Below are 20,516 nucleotides of genomic sequence, written 5' to 3'. Positions count from 1 at the left end.
TACGTATTACTATTACTAGAAGACTATTAGACTATTAGAATTACTGTTTTATTTTAAACTTTTTAGTCATGTTATGTGCAATTTTACATATTTCAGTTATTTGCCAAAACAACATTTATAAATGTAATTTTAATTTAAGTTTTTCATCTAATTTTTATATTTTTTATTTCAGCTTTATTATAATTACTGAAAACTATTTTAGTTTAAGTTAACAATAGCAACACTCCTGTGGTGATTTTAATAAGAACGGTAGCCACATTATTCGCTTGCAGAGTAGATGAAGTTTATAGATTAATCAAATTAAATTAGGAAAGGTTTTAGTGAAGTTAACATAGTTGGGAAAGTTATCGATTTGGAGGTTCTTTTAAAGTCCAACCAGGTCATTTTATTCATTGGCCTGTGGTCATTCTGCATTTTCTAAATGTGGCCTCCGGGTTAAATAACTGAAGTATTTCTGTCATTTGTGCTAACAGCAATAATGTAAAAAGGGCTATCATTCACAACCTATTGCTGGACAAATATAACGGTCAAGGGTGTATTCTTGTCAGCTAGCCACCACTGTCACTAGTAATGTGGATTCAATTAAACTAAACTGACCGTTGACACCAGAAGTGACTGTGAATCAGATATGTGCTATCAGAGCAAGCTTGCCTCTGACCGTAACCTCTATCTCTCTCTGACTGCAAGTCAGATAAAAGCCAAGCCCTCACAGTGCCATCACTTAATTTATCCTCTCAGCTCTGCTAGAGGGCTAGATAAGCAATGGCTGTTGTGGGAATGGCTACACATTAAAAACAATCACGTCGACTCTTCCCAGAGACATTGAAAACATGATTTGATTAATTTGCATTAATCTACATCCTTTTAATCTAAAGCAACTTACTCTGCATTAACTTCTGCTGCAATTCCCTGCTATAAGCCAAAGGGTTAAACGCCTTGCTCAGCTGCACAATGCTGGAAGTCTCAACAGGTCATGTGTTGACACAATGGATCTGCATACTTTTTTTGCAGTAATTATGAGGAAAATTAAATATGGTAAAAATAAGTTAGGAGTACTACATTCTTTAAGTGAAAGTATTATCAAGCGAAATGAAATCAATTAATTGTTTTTACGTTTTTTTATCTTTTGAAGGGGTGATATTGAGAAATAAAAATTTCTTAGATCTTTTGAAATAAGAGTTTCAAAACTTCATTCCCAGTAAATTTATTTAAAAATAAGATGTAAAACAGTCTTTTTGAACTTGCTGCAAATTTTTGAAGTCAGTTAAATTGATAGATTAGTATATGATATTCCACATTTACGTGTCAGCCAGTGCAGATATTCAGTAAATTAACCTACTGTGAAGCAATGAGGACCAAGTAGGACAGTTGTTAATACCAAACAATATTCATAAACACCTAATGATGATAGTTACATGTGGGAAAGTCTGACAAAACTTGCACTTGCATATCCTTCCAAAGGATTCTGCCATTCAGAATGACTGACTGAAGTTTGTTTTTAACAAGGTCCCTTATCATAGCCTGATCATAGAGCACAGCTTGAACCGCTATGCTGCCACCACAGCTCATCGCGATGCTGTTAGGGTTCACCTAAAAATTCATCATAGCCCAAAAACTGACTAGCGAACTGACTGGATAAGCTTGGTCTCAGAAGGATCAATTAGAGCTCACATTCTCACTGACTCTAGATCAGATAAAGGCATGAAACTGAGAAGAGCTCACTTAAAATGAGGGTAATCTCCTTGGGGCAAGGGTGATGTGCTTTCATCTCCAAACCTGGCAGAGAGATAGAGGAAACCCAGAAAGAAAGAAATAGGTGAATTTGGGTATGTTGTTGATTTTGTTTTTTTAAACAAGTCATGGTAACACTTTCTATGAAGCCCATATTTATAATATATTATAAAGGTATTCTTAAGGCATTATAATGAATGCATAATGTATTATAAATAACTTATGTTATTGTTTTGAGTCAAGAAGATGCCGTGTGTGTGTGTGTGTGTATGTGTGTGTGTGTGTGTGTGTGTTTCTATATTTATGTGCACATGTTTCTCTATGGCTTCAATTGTGGTGATCTGTCCCAAATTATTATGCCTGATCATGATTATTTGATCTAACTTTAGATGTTTGTAATTATTATTGTGTTTTTTTTTTTTTTTTTTTTGCAAATGCCATGAAATGTGTCTCTTTTTATGCATATTTTTATGTCTCTTTTTATGGTGCTGTGGTGTATTATGAACCCATACATATGACATTAACAGGTTTCAGCAAGTTTCACTTTATTGTAATATTATTTAGTTTTCACTTTTATGGTATGGATCACCTTAAAATAATACATCAAACTGAAGAATTTGAGACAGATATATTACTAGTACATAATATTTTAATATTCAATGACAAAAATATATTACCACAATATAATATTCAGGTTGTCTCGGCCACAAAAGAAATATTGTTATAAATGGCAAAACCAAGATTAAAGAGTAAATCGAATATATTTTTTTAGAATTTGTAAACATTTAAAACATTACTTATTATTTAAAATATTATTGAGATTAAATGGGCCCTAAGAGAAATAATCTAAACATTTGTAAATATCTGAAATATTTTTCTATTATGCAATTTTTGTTATACCATTAATCGTATTTATTTGTTTGACAATTAATTCATCAAAAAAGATGTTGTGATTGTGGTTTGTGTTTCTTGTTCTTCTCAGTAAGTGTATCATGTTGTAATCTATCAACACAATCTGACTTCAGCGGTAAAGGGAGTTTGCTTCACAAGGGCACTCCCCTCTGAATGCTCAAGGCACTGATTTATTTAGTAACCCTTCTGCCATGCTCCAGCATCCCCACACACACACACACACACACACCGTGTCCTCGTTTACCCTTCTAAACTGTTGCTTACTGAAAGCCTGACATTTTGCTGCATTCTCAGAAGAGCAGTTGCAGCTGTCATTACGTTAGATTTTTGTTAATATTATCTTTGTTTTGCGTAAATTCACTCCTCTGGCAAGCTTACAACCTCTGCCGATATTCAACCGCATTATCATCACTGAATAATTCATTCCTGACAACATCTTAATTCTTTTCAACCCCTTCCCGCTTTTGTTGCGTACGTGTTTAAGCAAGGGCTTCTAACCAGTGATGTCATTACACAGGAACGAGTGGCGACATGTGTCATCTTCACAAAAGTAATCAAGTATCGTTCATCTTTGACTCCTTCAGCTCCGTCATCTCCACACGGTCACATGTCAGCCCCGGTGCTTCCTTTTTCCTCACCGATTATATTTGAATAGACTCATCAGTGCCATTCGATTGTCTTTCTGTACCGGGAGCAATTACATGGCGCTCGGCCCGTCTCTGTTTGTATTGGGCGATCTGATGTGCATTGTTCCCGCTCATAATAAGCTTGTGTTTTATAATGGACTTATTGCTCCGGAATATGAATCATGTTGAATAAGCATGGCTTTTATTATTCTCTGTGATGAGGTTGTTTTTATGGAGATTATTTAGTTTAATTAAGAACAACAATCAAAAATAGAGGGGAAATTATGAAGTGATTATGTAGGTTATTGTGTTCTTTTATTATATATTTTTCAATTTTAAGTGGCCTGTTATTAATTTTGCTAGTCATGCGCTGCGTGTATCTATTTGTTTACGTGACAGCCTTGTCAGTCTTACTATTGAAATGATCTTGTAAAAGATTTGTACAGGCGACGCTGTTTCACTGACAGAAAAGCTTCAATTAGACCATTTAAAGCAAATTGATGTAAGAATGCATGTGGAATAGAACACCGGATGTCAGAGTCTGTCGGACCGTGAAGATTTGACCCTAGAGATGTGAGGAGTCCACCATTAAGACAATCACTCCTTCATTTTCTTCTCTGCAGGAGTTCACTTGATCCATTGTGTGTCATGTGAATGAATGGGCCTGTAATGTGAAGAAAGAGGACATGAAAGAAAGGGACAGTAGTCGACAGTTCGGCTGAATGACTTTGGTATAGGCCATTTTTAAAAGGGTCATTCTTTTCTTCTTTCCATCTTCAGGCATGCCAGCATTCAGCAAAATCTCCCAGAAGCTATTTCACTGGGAAATTGTTGCCACTTTAACACTTGCACCTTTATGTATCTTTAGTTCTCAGTCCATTACCTTTACTTTATAACAATTTCTGGCTTAAAAAACAATGTTTTTGTCTTTATTGATTCAGGGAAATTCTGTCAACTCAGCACAGCACCTTTATAGTTTTCTTGCTTCCTATCATCTTCCTGTTTTTTTCTTTTCACATCTATTGTTGTGGTGTCTCGTGTTATCTATATATTCAGAGCTTGGCAAACATTTTTCTGTCATTTACCAGTAGAAATTTTTACATAAAAAGTAATAGAATTTTTTACAGATAATTTTTATTTTTTATTTTTTTTGAATCCGAGCTTTATTGCCAGGTTTGTTTACGGGTACGAGGAATTTGTTTTCGTGACAGAAGCTTCCACAGTGCAACAGAATGACAGAATGACAGAACAAAAAACACAGATAATAAAAAAAAGAATAAAAAAAAAGAACAAGTAAATGAGTAATAACAATATACAAATAGACAATTGTATGTACAGGTAAATAACAATATTTAACACTATTTATAACAGTTCAAAGAGGGAGTGTGCTGGATGTGAGGGGTCCAAAGTGATTTTGCCAGCTCTTTTGCTCACTCTGGATAAGTACAGTTCTTGGAGAGTGGGGAGGGTTGTACCAATGATTTGCTCAGCTGTCCGGACTACCCTCTGTAGTCTTCTGAGGTCAGATTTGGTAACTGAGCTGAACCAAACAGTTATTGAAGTGCAGAGGACAGATTCTATGATGGCAGAGTAGAACTGTTTCAGCAGCTCCTGTGGCAGGTTGAACTTCCTCAGCTGGCGAAGGAAGTACAACTTCTGCTGGGCCTTTTTAACAGTGGAATCTATGTGAATGTCCCACTTCAGGTCCTGAGAGATGGTGGTGCCCAGGAACCTGAATGACTCCACTGTCGTTACAGTGCTGTTCATAATGGTAAGTGGGGGGAGAGCAGGGGGGTTTCTCCTGAAGTCCACGGTCATCTCCACTGTTTTGAGCATGTTGAGCTCCAGGTTAAGACTGCACCAGACAGCCAGTTGCTCAACCTCCTGTCTGTAAGCAGACTCGTCACCATCCTGAATGAGACCGATCAGTGTGGTGTTGTCTGCAAACTTCAGGAGCTTGACAAGAGGGGTCTTTAAATGTGCAGTCGTTGGTGTAGAGGGAGAAGAGCAGTGGGGAGAGAACACAGCCCTGAGGAGCTCAAGTGCTGATCGTACGGGTGCTGGATGAGAATTTTCCCAGCCTCACTAGCTGCTGCTTGTCTGTCAGGAAGCTGGTGATCCACTGACAGACGGAGGTGGGCACGGAAAGCTGAGTTAATTTGGGCAGGAGGAGGTTTGGAATGATAGTGTTAAAGGCCAAGCTGAAGTCCACAAACAGGATCCTCACATAAGTCCCTGGTCTGTCTAGATGTTGCAGAACATAATGCAGTCCCATGCTGACTGCATCGTCCACAGACCTGTTTGATCTGTAGGCAAACTGAAGAGGGTCAGCAGGGGTCCAGTAATGTCCTTCAGGTGGGCCAGCACCAGTTTTTCAAATGACTTCATGACCACAGACGTTAGAGCCACAGGCCCGTAGTCATTTAGTCCTGTAATTTTGGATTTATTTGGGATGGGGATGATGGTGGAGCATTTGAAGCATGAAGGGACCTCACACAGCTCCAGTGATCTGTTGAAGATCTGTGTGAAGATGGGGGGCCAGCTGGTCAGCACAGGATTTCAGACAGACTGGTGTAACACAGTCTGGGCCTGGTGCTTTTTTCCTTTTCTGCTTCCGGAAGACCTGGCGCACATCGTCTTCACTGATCTGAGGTACAGGTGTGGGGGAGAGGGGGGTTGCTGGAGGTGTTAATGGTTGTGTGGAGAGGTCTTCAGGGCAGGTGTGGGGTGTTTTTTCAAACCTGCAGTAGAACTCATTCAGATCGTCTGCCAGTTGTTGATTCTCGACAGTGCTGGGGGATGGTGTCTTGTAGTTGATCTCTTTCAGACCTTTCCACACTTCATTCAGCAAAAATACAATAAATTGGTAAATCATTTATAATGTTACAAAGGATTTCTATTTCAAATAAATGTTGTTATTTTGAACTTTCTATTCATTAAAGAATCCTGCTAAAAAATGTACTATGGTTTCCAAAAAAAACAAAAGAAAGAAAAAGAAAATAAAAAACTGAAGGCTAGAGTTATGGCTGCTGAAAATTCAGTTTTCACAATATATTAAAATAAAAAAAAAATAAAAGTTATTTTAAATTCTAATAATATGTCACAATATTTTTAACTGCATTTTTTAAATCAAATAAATGCAGAATAAGGGGTTTCTTTCATGCACATCAAAAATCTTACATTTGCTTCTGAATGGCTGTATTACTTCAGAAGATTTCCCACAGTGATGATATTTTAATAGGTATTACAAGTAAACGAGAAAATAAATTGATTTAACACTTTACAATAGTTAATGCATTAGGTGTCATTAAAAATAAAACATTTGCAGAATTTATTAATCTAGGCTACTGTTAGTTCATAATATAACAGTTGTTCATTCTTTGTTTATAATACAATAACTGATGTTGATAAATTGTATTAGTGTATGCAGAAATATCATTATCCTAGATTAATAAATGCTGTATTGATCATTGTTAGTTTACAGAGAGCAGAATAAGGCAAAGAAGCTGCCACATGGTATGGTTAGAACTAAAAAAAACATGTCACATTAAAACATGCAAGCGTTAAAGTATCTAATAGATAAAAATGACAGAATTTACAAAGCTGTCTGTCAAAGTAAAAGATTATTTGCAGTTCAGCCTCTGAATCTATTTAAGATTAAACTGTCCCTAAAGGTGAACTCAGAATAAACTGTTGATCCCTTCGTTTTACGACTACGTTTCAGTCATATTCTTGGCCAAAATGCACTGTGGTGTGGACCAGACTTGTCAACGAGTCGCTGTGATTGTGAATCTCTTTTCTACCTCTCTTCGGTTTCACCTTCTCTGATTTACATCTAATTAGATTGTTGCTGAACTCCAATATGCAGGTTATAGTTTGTGGTTATATATTTCTCATCCACCCCCTCCTTTACCGCTATCGTCTGTAATAATAAAGTTTTCAGGAGGGCTGCTCTGAAACAGGTACTGCAGAGACCCAGCGGTGTTTTGGACCTACTCATCGTCCTACTCTGTGCTGATCCAAACCAGCTTTATGATTTAAATGATAAAAGAAAAGCCAAGCATGCATCATTTATGAGACGGCAAACACCCTCCGTCATTCCAATTAACTGAGGTCATTTTGGGGCCCTTGAGATGTGTTGACATGCCCTGATATTTGTGCTTATTTCAGCTTCTTAAATCATACTATTGACCAACATGTATTTTTTTTGTATTCAGCACAAACTGTGCTACAATAATATGTGACCAAGATGGATGTACATGTCTGCATTTCTTAGAAAAAAAATATTATGCATGGTTAGTAAGTTTTGGGGAAAATAATGTAGCTGAAATAAGGCCATAAAAGCCACACTAAATCGTCCTGAATAAGACTTTTGAGTAATCAGTCTTGTAAGCTAGAATATTTACTTCACAATTATGTGAAAATCATTCAGCTTAGTCATTCACAGAAAACAATATATTGATTTAAATTTTTAAAGACATGTTTTGTGATCTAAAGCGTATATGCGAGGGAGTGGTAATGGGCTTGAATATTAAGTGATTCTCACCTGAGAGACAAAGGGCCCTCCCCTAAAGCTGCTAATGGGCCATCAGTGTGACTGTGACTGAGGCAGGTAAGCCAGAGAGTGTGAGGAGACTGAAAAAATGGGGTTTTTAAATTATTTGTATTTTATTTACAACACAGTATAATCAAAACATACATAATGAAGGTCAAAGACACATTATTGTGCACACTGATCTAACCACAGAGATGTGAACAGACTTTGAGTTATTCCTGCAACAGATTCTGTTCAACAAGTGGAACAAGTACCTTACATTTACTTATTTCCATGGATTCAAGAAGAAAAAAACACAATCAGTAGCCAAGGATCTTGTTTTACCATAGAATATCAGTGTAGTTGACCATCTGATGTTGGTACAGCGATCTCAGAGGAAAACATCTTGAAGAAAGTCATCAGGATTCATCTGTGGTTCAGGTACCTGATCCAAAAAAAATACAAACAACCAAAAAAAAAACATTTGTGAGCATAGACTCATGTATGGTTTGTACTATCATACACAAAAAAGACATTTACTAGAAACTAATTATTATTGTTTAGTACGTTATTAAAATCTATTTTTGAACAGAGTAGGCTATTAATAATAAACATGTTCTAAACAGACTCGTAGTATTCATCATGTTACAATGTACTCTCATATTACTTTTATTGTTTTATATAGAGCATGAAAACAACAGTTTGGGGAAAAAAACAACTATGATTGTGTAGTCATATAGCCTAGTATGCATGATTTTACAGCAGCTGTTATGATTCTGCAGCACTAGACTCAAGTATGCTGTGAACCACAAAAGGATGTACTTTGTACTATAAAAAATTATATTTTATATCGGAGAAACTATTATTGTTTAGCATGCTATTATAATATATTTTTGAACAGAGTAGGTTATTAATAATAAACATGTTGTAAACATACTTAGACTCGTAGCATTCATCATGTTACAGTGTACTCTCATATTACTTTTAATTGTTTTATATAGAGCATGAAAACATCATGGTGCCTTAAGAAATTTAAATACAATGTATTGTCCATCATATTCAAACACTGTAGTCTGGAATTACAGTTTGGGAGAAAAACAACTGATTTTGCAGTCATATAGTATGCATGATTTTATAGTAACGTTAGCTGTTATGATTCTACAGCCATAGACTCATGTATGCTGTGAACTACAAAAGGATGTACTTTGTACCATAAAAAAAAGGATATTTTATATCTGAGAAACTAATTGTTATTGTTTAGCACGCTGTTAAATCTATTTGTGAACATTAAATATTCTCCTAAACATTCTTAGATGCGTAGCATTCATCATGTTGTCGGTTGGGAAAAACCTAACTAAACACGTTCAAGTTTGTCACAATAACACGCTAACTAATGCAAAAAAGAAGCATTACTTACTCAGATCGATCTTCTGTATGAACTCTTGCACTTATTCTGAGGTAAATCCAGCCTTTACTCAGCGCGTCTTCTTCCAGAAAGGAGCAGCAGCAGAGATGAACGGCGTCTCGTGGCTGTGTGTTTGTTGTTGGGCGTCTCCAAGCGCGCGCGCGTCACGTGGTTATTTACATGTGAACACGAGGGGGCGGGATCTCATTAGAAATAATGAGTTAGACTGGACAGACTGAACATGGTGTCGGTTTCATACTGATTACTTTATCACAGAATATTTGTTTTCGATAACACTTACTTCATTTGAAAGCAGACACTTTAGGCTTTCTATAGATATAACTCTCATGTTTCTGTGTTGAGTATTCGCTGAGTTACACTTCATTTTAGTGACGCGTTACTATAAACATATCGCGGAGACGGAGAAGACAGAGAGCGCATCCTGTTGGTTTTCTTTTTTTTCCAAAACCACAAAGTTTTGTTGTAATCGTGAGTGTACTCAAAAAAAAGTAGACACTTAACAGTTTCGATTGATGTATAACACTTATTTGTGTGACCAAAATCAACAGAGTACTTTTAGTGTCTTTTGCACGTATCTTAAAAAAACCGAGTTCGTATCGCCGGCGATACAGCGGGCCCCAGAGGGTTAAAGCTGCATTGCAACCAGCACAAAAGACCAAAAACAAAACAAAAAGCGACTGAGCCAAAAACATACATTTTTAACGAGCTCTTTCCGTATTCCTTGTGTGCATTAGCAAATATTAGTGAACATTATGTGAATTTGTAAATAGTCAGTGTTAATGTGCTGTTATATTTGTGTGACAACAAACACAGGGATAGAAAAAAACCTCAATCACTTACCAACAGTCTCCACAACAAAATAGCTAAATAATATCTTAATGAAAAGAAGCTTGGGTTAGAGGATAGAAAATATAATTAGCCCACTATAAAAATAAAAAAAACCCACTAGGTCAGTAGAAGTGACTACTATGATAGAAAAACAAACATGTTTGTGTGAACATTTATGCTTTTAATCAGTTCGTCTTCCACCGATACAACATGCAACCAGACCTACACACAAACACAGGAAAGACCCTAGAGAGTATGGGGCATTTTATTCTGGATCAATGGGTTTAGCTTTATCTTGGATTTTATAAGATTATGGTCTGAAATATTTATGGCTGTGTGCTCATGTTTCTGACTTCCAGTGTGATCAAAGTCGCTTCATTAACCTCACTGCCGGGGTCTTTAAAGGACATTTCCCCATAACAAAAATCAAGCCGTTTTTTTTTTTTTTATTATTTGTTGGCAGCAATTGATGTTTTGGACCACTGATCGTTGTGAGCAATATATTCAGCCTCAATCAAATATTGTTTGTTCAGCTTGACAAGTTAATTTTTTGCCATTTTCGAAGGCAGAGGTAAATTTACTCTCTCTCTCTTCTTTTCTAGTGATGTATGTTTAAAATAATGATGTTGTTCCAAACCTGTTTTACCTTCTTTCCTCTGCAGAGCACAAAAGATATTGTTTCGACAAATAAAACAAGTCAATAGACAGACAGACAGACAGATAGATAGATAGATAGATAGATAGATAGATAGATAGATAGATAGATAGATAGATAGATAGATAGATAGATAGATAGATAGATAGATAGATAGATAGATAGATAGATAGATAGATAGATAGATAGATAGGTAAATGAATGAATGGTCTTGCCATGAGGGTGAGTAAATGATCAGCGTTTTTGTTGCGTGAACTATCCCTTTAACCCTTAAATGCATGAATGTTTCACCAATCATTATTACATATTCAGGTCTTTAGCTACCCAGACCTACATATCTAACACGGATGGATCTCTAACTGCTGCAATAGCAAAAATCTCAATTGATATTTTAAGAACAATTACTAAAGAATAAAATAAAGCATATTTCGTTACCTTTTCAAGCTTAGAAGGGTTCAATTTGAGCAGATGATTTTACCATCGCTGTCATCGTCAGAGCGCACTTCCACAGTACATTCAGCATCTGCCTCATATTCACGATCTCAGCCATATTCTCAAAATTATTGTTTTCAATGACTTCAAAATCAATATTTTGATTACTGGCAGCTTATTCACCACATCCACCATCAAATGACAGTGACGTTTCTATTTCATTGTGTACAGTAATTACTCTGCAGTAAAGCCATTCAAGCCAGTTCAGTTTTTGCTGATGATATATTTTTGTTTTATGTCTGCGGTAATTATGAGTGAAACATCACGTTATCGTTCAACATCAAACACTTTATAAAGGAATAAAGGTGAATTGCACAGATTGAGTCATCAGATATTTAATTATTGTTGTTTTTAATATAAGTACACTATTACACAACTCTGGTCTCTAGCAACCGTTCTCATTTTTTCCCAAAAAGTAATCCGAAAACAGACATTCTATTATTAATTATTATTATTTATGATGACTAGATTGAGGAATACTAAAAAAGTTGATGTCTAATTTTAAAAAAAAAAGAAGGGAGAGTGTAGGGAATGATGTTCCGAGTCGTTAAAGACCCGAGGTCTTTCGTATAGAACTTAAATATAGAATTATTATTATAATGTAGAATTAAATTGTTCTTAATTTTTCAGTAAAATTGTATTAGATGATAAATAAAATATATTATGAAAAAAATGTATTAACAATACAACACCAAATATTTTACTATAAAAAAGGGTTGAGATACATGACTGTGTGCACACACCTGTAGCTGAATATAGTAAAACGCTTCGATGCCATCTGTATGCCGTCTCCTCGTTCTGTTCATTTTCTGTGCTTGTCTGTCCAGAGGAGAGGGATTGCACAGATCCGCTGTCCTTCTCATTCTCCGTTTCTCATTCTCTGTTTCTGACACACACTTACTGCCTTGCCAAGAACTCCTGGCTGGCCATCCATACATAAATATGGTGATGGGGTGGTGATGGCGCAGTGGATAAGACACATGCCTTTGGTGTGAGAGACCCGGGTTCGAATCCACTGTGAGACACCAATGTGTCCCTGAGCAAGACACTTAACCCCTAGTTGCTCCAGAGGCGTGTGACCTCTGACATATATAGCAATTGTAAGTCGCTTTGGATAAAAGCGTCAGCTAAATGAATAAATGTAAATGTAAATGTAAATACATCCATCCATTTCTCCATACATACATCGATCTATCCATCCCATATTACTCCCTTCTTTGTTTCTTTTCTTACTTAGTTTTTAACTTCATTCCTTCCTCACTCTCTAATGTGCCTACCTCAGTTCTTTCTATCTATCTATCTATCTATCTATCTATCTATCTATCTATCTATCTATCTATCTATCTATCTATCTATCTATCTATCTATCTATCTATCTATCTATCTATCTATCTATCGTTCTATCTATCTATCTATCTATCGTTCTATCTATCTATCGTTCTATCTACCGTTCTATCTATCGTTCTATCTATATTGACAGGCAGACAGACAGACTGAAAGAGAGATTGATTGATTGATTGATTGATTGATTGATTGAAAGAGAGGATTGATTGATTGAGTTGATTGATTGATTGATTGATTTGATTTGATTTGATTGATTGATTTGATTGATTGATTGAAAGAGAGTGATTGATTTGATTGATTGATTGATTGATTTGATTGATTTGATTGATTGAAAGAGATTGATTTGATTGATTTGATTGATTGAAAGAGAGATAGATTGATTGATTGATTTGATTTGATTTGATTGATTGATTGAAAGAGAGTGATTGATTTGATTGATTGATTTGATTGATTGATTTGATTGATTGATTGATTGAAAGAGAGATTGATTGATTGATTGATTTGATTGATTGATTGATTGAAAGAGAGATTGATTGATTGATTGATTTGATTGATTGATTGATTGATTGATTGAAAGAGAGATTGATTTGATTGATTGATTGATTGATTGAAAGAGAGTGATTGATTGATTGATTGATTGATTTGATTGATTGATTGATTGAAAGAGAGTGATTGATTGATTGATTGATTGATTGATTTGATTGATTTGATTGATTGATTGATTGAAAGAGAGATTGATTTGATTGATTGATTGATTGAAAGAGAGTGATTGATTTGATTGATTTGATTGATTTGATTGATTGATTGATTGATTGATTTGATTGATTTGATTGATTTGATTGATTGATTGATTGAAAGAGAGATTGATTTGATTGATTGATTGATTGATTGAAAGAGAGATTGATTTGATTGATTGATTGAAAGAGAGTGATTGATTGATTTGATTGATTTGATTGATTGATTTGATTGATTTGATTGATTGATTGATTGATTGATTGAAAGAGAGATTGATTCGATTTGATTGATTGATTGATTTGATTGATTGATTGATTGATTGATTGATTGAAAGAGTGATTGATCGATTTATTGATTTTTGGAAAATTATGCCCTTAATAAGTAGCCTAAGTAAAATAATTTGCAGTTTTTTTTTAAATCTGAAACATGTTGCAATTTATTAATTTATCAGTCTTCTAGCATTGCTAACTTGACATCGCAAGTGGTAAAATAAATGTAGTAAAAAAAAAAAAAAACTGAAAATTAAGTTTTTTAAGTGAAAATTAAGTCATTCATTTGCTTCTTTTTTCTTTCTTTTTTTTGGTAAATGATGGTAAATACTGGTCACTGAAGGCAAATTAGACATTAGTGATCTGTGCATAGAGATGGGTTTATAATGAATGCCACAATAATTTATTTGCTACTTTTATATAAATGTATTTAACATTTATTCCTGAATGTAGCTAATAATAAAATGGGAATCTGTATTTTTCTAATTTTTTTCAAATTTACCCATTACGACTTATATTCAGGTGTGACTGAATATACAGTATATGCTACTGTACAAGTAAGTGCTATTTGCATCTCATCTTTCTCTCATTTTATTTCTTCTCTCTCATTTTTCTCCTTGAAATGATCAGAAATAGAGTTCCAATCAAGGAGAACGAGGGATTGCTCTAGTCTGTCTGTTGGAAGGAGGTGATGAGCAGAATATCTTAACAGCACATTACTGCTCTCTCATATTCACATCTTCATTCCTTTCAAATGAAGAATTTTTTTTTTTGATTTTTCAAATGATTTTTCATAAGCCACATCGTTTTTATCATCGGCAGGCATTTGAAACATTATATACGGTGTGCCAGCTCTCTCTCCTCCTTCAAGCTGTTTTTCGCTTTCTCGTTGTTTCTCTCCCTCTTTATAAAGTGGTTTCTACAGCTGGCCGATCTTTCTTCACAGTTCAACGCTCGACATTTTAGCTCTGACTCTCTCCATGCTCTTCCCTTTTCCCTTCATCCTCTTATTTTCCTCCCTCCCTCCTTCCATCCTCCTCTCTCAATTTCTCTAACACACTCTTTCTCTCTGTTTTTCACTCTCTCTTGCTCTCTCACATGTTCTTCGACTTTTTAGGTCCGTCTGTGCTGTCTCTAACGGCTCTCCACAGACGTCTTTGCTGGAAAGAAGAAAAAAGAGTGCAAATCTACTACAAGGCTTTGAGCAGGGGAGGAGAAATTCACCATCACATACACAAGAAAAAGAATGAGTCAACAAAAAACTAAAGTTTTAATGTCAAAATAATTCATTGCAACTAAGATGTAAATTAATCTACATTAAAAGGTTCTTCTCATTGCTGTAATCTCAATTTGTGAAATGTAGCTTTGGGCCTGAATGAAGAGAGCCATAGATGAGATGTCTTGTTTTCGATGGTGACTCCTGGGACTAGCCAGTGTGGATCTTTTGTGTGGCAGAAGTCACAGGGACTATTCTGTATTTGTCCAGACTGAAGCTTACTTAGCAACATTAACTGTGCCTGTGTAATTCACTCCCTCCAGATGCTGCTCATTTCAAACTCATTTACTTCTGCTAATAAAACGACCACTAATAATAGCTGAAGAATGGCCTTCAACGCGGTTTTTGCTTCAGACGTAGTCTCTATTAAAACATGCTTTTTGCTTTAACAGAAGACTATGTGCATTTTGAATCTTTATTTATTTAATTTTTTTTTATGCGTTATATAGAGTTGCACATCATTCTACTGCTAGAATATCTAGGTAAGCGATAATAAATAATTAGTCATTGTCACAAATTGAAACGCATCAACAAATGAGAGGAGGATGCTGCAGAGTGGTACATTATTGTAGTCGTGACCAGCTCATTCGAGTCTGAGTCAAGACTGAGACCAGATATAGGTCGAGTACAAGTTAAGACCATGACTAGGGCTGGGTATCATTCAGAAATATTTGATTCAATACCTTGATTTCAATACCGGTTCCATTAAGCTAATAAACACATGATTACGACAGTATATGATTTCTATGTGATTTTCATTAGATTTTGCCTTTTTTTTTTAAATAACAAAACAGGGTGTTTACATAAGAAATGCTAAGCAGGTGTATTGCTAAGCTTGATATAAAAGTCTACAAATAGCATATTTTGGCAACATCATATGGCCAAAACACATAATAGATCACAATCAGAAGTTATTACAAACACTCAGTGGTTTAAAGTGAGTTTTGAGTAAAAGCGTGGTCATTGTTTTAAAATGAAAACGCACTAGTGTAAATGTAGCCTTACATCTATGTGTGATAGGACGCTTACACGCTAAAGCCTCATGTGTGAGCCACTCTTCTTTCGGGGCGTAACTGGCATAAACTAGTGTTTCTCCTTGATGCCTTACCAGAGCTAATCACCAGCACTTGATTTGGGCACATCAAGCATGCTTCCTGCTTATTGGCTCACTGGCATTGATGAAATTATCCCATTATCGAAATGTGGTATCGAACAAGACAACATTTTTCAATACTCGATGGTATCGAGGCAATTCGGTGGGTGCCTTAAAGTATCAAACTCAATACCCAGGCCTAACCATGTCCATGAAAATATGAATCTGAGTCCAAGATTGTTTATGTCCAAGATTGTTTATAGTCTTGGTCTTGTAATGCAGTCAGGAGCATATGGACTCAATTTGTCTTTTGGTCTCCGTCTTGACTCAAAACATTTTTCATCTTGTTCTTCTCTTGGATTTGAATGAAATGTTCTTAACTACAACACTGGATTGATATGACGACAATTGTAGAGAATTATGACAGGGTCAAAGGTCATGCTGTTTTGAATTATCTATCACACTGAATGGTTAAAAACAGCTTTTAAAGACCTGGTGTAGTATGCTTTGTTTCTAAGAGTTAATAATCTGGTTTCTCTCAGAATCACATACAAATGATAAGCTAGCATGAATGGATGAATGTGGCCATGATCATTGATATTATGTCTAATTTTAGTGTCTGTATGCCTCAGAGAGCTTTGATTACCTACCATCTATCTTCCTCCCTCAATTACTTTACTTTTCCCTTTCATTTGTAGACCTAAATGTGTATATATAGATATATAGAGGATGTTCACATGCTATTGAACATGTGAAATGTAGTGGGCACATTTACCATCATTTGCCATTGTGATATCCAGTCATTTGAAAAGGACTCCACATGATCTGGAATGTTGAAAGATTTCCCCACCCAGATTTCGCAATGGGGTCCAGTTGGTCATGTGGATTCCTGGCGCTGACCAATAGAATGCTGCTTGATCTGTGTATATCTCTACACTATTAACAGAAAATTGACCTTTTTGTCCATGAAACTTCTCTAATGTGACTGCACGTTTAGTATGCCTTTTAGATCACTGTAAATCTGAACTCATTCCATAGGCATTAGAAACCTTTGTGTGAGGTCAGTACAGTATATAAACTGCATTTGAGTATTTTCTATCCACTATTAATGTCACGTCGCATTTAATATGAGGACGCACACGCACGCAGTCAAAGGGCATTCATATCTCTTGGCTTGGACTTGCCTTTAATCAAATTTAGCACATAATTGATTTTCCAGTGTGCTGACTCCTACGGTACCACTCCTCTGTGTTCTCCACCTCTAAAGCCGCCAGTTGAATAATTTATGCTGAAAAGACTAGAGAGGTGCTCCTGGTCTCTCTGAGCAAGCCGGGGGTCACAGAAGGGTGGGACATCTCTCTCTGAGCTCATTTATATCACATCTGACCTCCTCCAGACATGCAAGTGCAACATGGCCACTAGATAACACTCATAAGCAGAATATAGTGTCCAGGGGAAAGGCAGGCGTGAGTCTATGAGCTCTGTTCTGAGGTGGAGGCGGCAAGATTTAGTCTGTTTATTAGTGTAATAGTGGCTTTTATGGCAGGTTTATTGGTTTGATAAGATGGTTTTTACAGTTTTCTTTAAGTGGTATAGTATCATACGTGTTCATAAAAGAATAAGATCAATTAACAGGTATATATCTGTATGTGTGTGTGTGTGTGTGTGTGTTATACAGCTATAGCTATACCATTATCAGCATGTTGAAGTAGATTCGTCTCTCATCTTCTCTGAGAGAATATGCGGCGTCAGATGCCGAAAGCTCCGTCATTCTGTTTTTACTTTCACTTTCTGCTTATAGGGAATTGACAGATAAAGACGTTAATCTTGCGCAAAGTTTGGACATGTGCAAACGGGTGCTTGTGTGATATCCATTGGCTCCCCTTCATGGTTTAAAACAGAAATATTTCCAACATTGCGACTTAACCAATTGCCCCGCCCCCCGTATCGAAATGTACCGAACCGTGACACCACTGTATCATATCGAACCGTGAATTTTGTGAACCGTTACACCCCTAATATATATATATATATATATATATATATATATATATATATATATATATATATATATATATATATATATATATATATATATATATATATATGTATGTATGTATGTGTATATATATATATATATATATATGTGTATATGTATGTGGACAGAAAATTTCAAAACAATCATAGTAAAGTTAAAGAATGTTTGTTGTGTGTCTAAAAATAAAAATAACAAATACTTGTTCATATAAGATGGAAAATGTAATATATTGTGTGGTGTGTGTGGGGTGAAGTTTGAGGTTTGCTCACGCTCAGATTGTTTGTCGCACTGGAGTGTTTATTGAAATAGATTTTTTTTCTTTGCCTCCCTCTCGTTGCTTGTTTCTCTCTCTCTTTCTCTCTCTCTGTAGGTGACTGAGGATGTGTGTGACTCTGAGCTCCTGTCTCTGCTGTTGAATGCTGGGATGTTGATCAGTTGTGTGGACACAGCTCTGTATTCTTCACTGGTCTCTCACATGCTGGCTCAGGGGGAATGGGATGTGGAGAAGGCCGCCCATGACCTCCACCAGGCCGGCCACAGCGCTGAGGCCGGGTCCTTGCTCTTATCCTACAGAGGATCCCACCCAGGGCAGTTCACCTTCAACAGCGCCCTCTCTGTCATTAGAAAATGGCTTTGAGGAGTATGTGTGGGGACAGACTGACACTGAGAGATTGTGCCTGTCTAAAGATGTTTTTTGGAGGCCAATCAGTCAATAACAGAAAGTAGTCAATCTCAGCTGAATAAAATCGAATATAAAGTGGAGACTGGAACCAAATCCAGATCACAAATATCAGTTATAATTAGCCTATTCAGACAGTGTTTGTTCAGGACTTCTTCCCGCTGGCAAAGGACTCAAATCACCTTTCCATTTTTCTCTCTCTCTCTGTCGTTTTCTCTCTCCTGACTGAAGCTCGGTGACACGGGTGTAATTACATTACTTCGGCTGTTTGGTCACGCTAGCCTGCGCTAATAATCATTACAGGCCGGAGTCGGAATTGAAAACGCCGCATGTGTGCTGACAGAGTGTTTTGCGCGTCTATGTATGTGCGACTTCACGGTTGATCGTTTCCACACACAACCTTCTGCTCTTTTCCTTTGTAGGGTTATTAATTATTTTTGAAGAAAACAGATTAGGCCTTCAGGCTGACTTTCGCCGTGTTATTGTTTTAACGCACATGGACGTACTACAACCTGTGTTGGGTTGCTGAGCAGTAATGTTGACTCATCTATGTATTTTAGGCAAATATATCAGGAGTGCTCAATAAAAACATTAGAACTTTAAAAGTTGCATTTTGCTTTAATTATCTGTTTTGTTTATGATTCTTTTAGTGCACTGCACATTTTGGGCAATGAAGTATTAACTGTAACAAAAAAAGATAAATGTGAACAGGTACTATCCAAGCACCCATTTATGGGTTTAATACAAATTATACAGCAGCTGTTTTTAATATATTATTGTACTTGGCTGTAATATCTCACCTAAAAACACCCGGAGCGTATTATGGGCTACAGCTGGAAGGGGGGAAGGGGGGGGGGGGGGAGGTAACACATTTAGTAATATTACAAAATAATATTATTATTAGTGGTGCTTGCTAAGGCATGTATCACTAATACTATTTCTCATACTCATTTAAGAAAACCCTTAACCCTAAGTATTAGACTCTGGTGCCCAACTTGTCCTATGCCGTTTGTGCAACAGACATGATTTGGAATGTTTTAAATTGTTCCAATAATGTAAGGCAATCACATTACCTAATACAGATACACTGTATGACTTACTCAAGAGAAAACGTTAATTGCATGTTGTTTTTCTGTTAAATGTATTCTGCTAAATGTGATGGTCTTCTAAGTGTAAGTGCTCTTGTTGGGAAGAGTTGTACTGTTACTATTAAACCCACTTAGAAACTTTATAGCAACATCCTGGCAACCACCCTAGCCAGAGACAGTACAGTATATATACCAAGACGGGAAAAACTACAGCATGCAATATGGAGGAAAAAGTCCCACCCTCTAAATAAAACAGCCAATCAGTAATTAGAAAAGTCATTGCGTCACTGCAGATGTCATTTGAAGCTCTGGTTCTTGGAGATGCATGCTTAGGACTGAACATGCAATTCAGTGGCTGGACAAACCTGAAATGTATATTTTTTTAAGTGTTATTTTCGCATGTATGGGGTAGTATATGTTAGGCTTTTTTGCTGAGATTGGCAAGCAGGATTTGATATTTCAGTATTTACCTATTCAAGTAGATAGTAGTTGGAGATTTGCATGCCTAAAATAGCTGTCTGAAGCTGTCCACGAAGATATTTTGTAAATTTCTTACCGTAAATATATCAAAACTTAATTTTTGATTAGTAATATGCATTGCTAAGAACTTCATTTGGGCAACTTTAAAGGCGATTTTCTCAATATTTTGATTTTTTTGCTCCCTCAGATTCCAGATTTTCAAATAGTTGTATCTCGGCCACATATTGTCCGATCCGAACAAACCAGACATCAATGGAAAGCTTATTTATTCAGCTTTCAGATGATGCATAAATCTCAATTTCGAAAAATT

At 36.1% G+C, this 20,516-nt stretch overlaps 2 protein-coding genes across 3 annotated transcripts in view; both read left to right on the top strand.

Annotated features, from left to right (window-relative positions):
• The window catches only part of LOC306879746 (NBAS subunit of NRZ tethering complex), a 199,484-nt gene extending 180,226 nt beyond the window's left edge, over positions 1-19,258 (top strand). For both annotated transcript variants that reach the window (XM_079432914.1, XM_079432913.1), the window contains exon 52: positions 18,330-19,258. In XM_079432914.1, the coding sequence (XP_079289040.1) occupies positions 18,330-18,596 (267 nt within the window). In that variant the 3' untranslated portion in view covers positions 18,597-19,258. The remainder of the gene's footprint in view (positions 1-18,329) is intronic.
• LOC306879751 (enhancer of rudimentary homolog) overlaps positions 1-20,516 on the top strand; it is a 1,222,178-nt gene that overhangs the window by 383,553 nt on the left and 818,109 nt on the right. The window lies entirely within an intron of this gene.

Source organism: Barbus barbus, assembly GCF_936440315.1.
Source record: "Barbus barbus genome assembly, chromosome: 14".
Lineage (NCBI taxonomy): Eukaryota > Metazoa > Chordata > Actinopteri > Cypriniformes > Cyprinidae > Barbus > Barbus barbus.
This window is presented reverse-complemented; position numbering and strand designations above follow the sequence as displayed.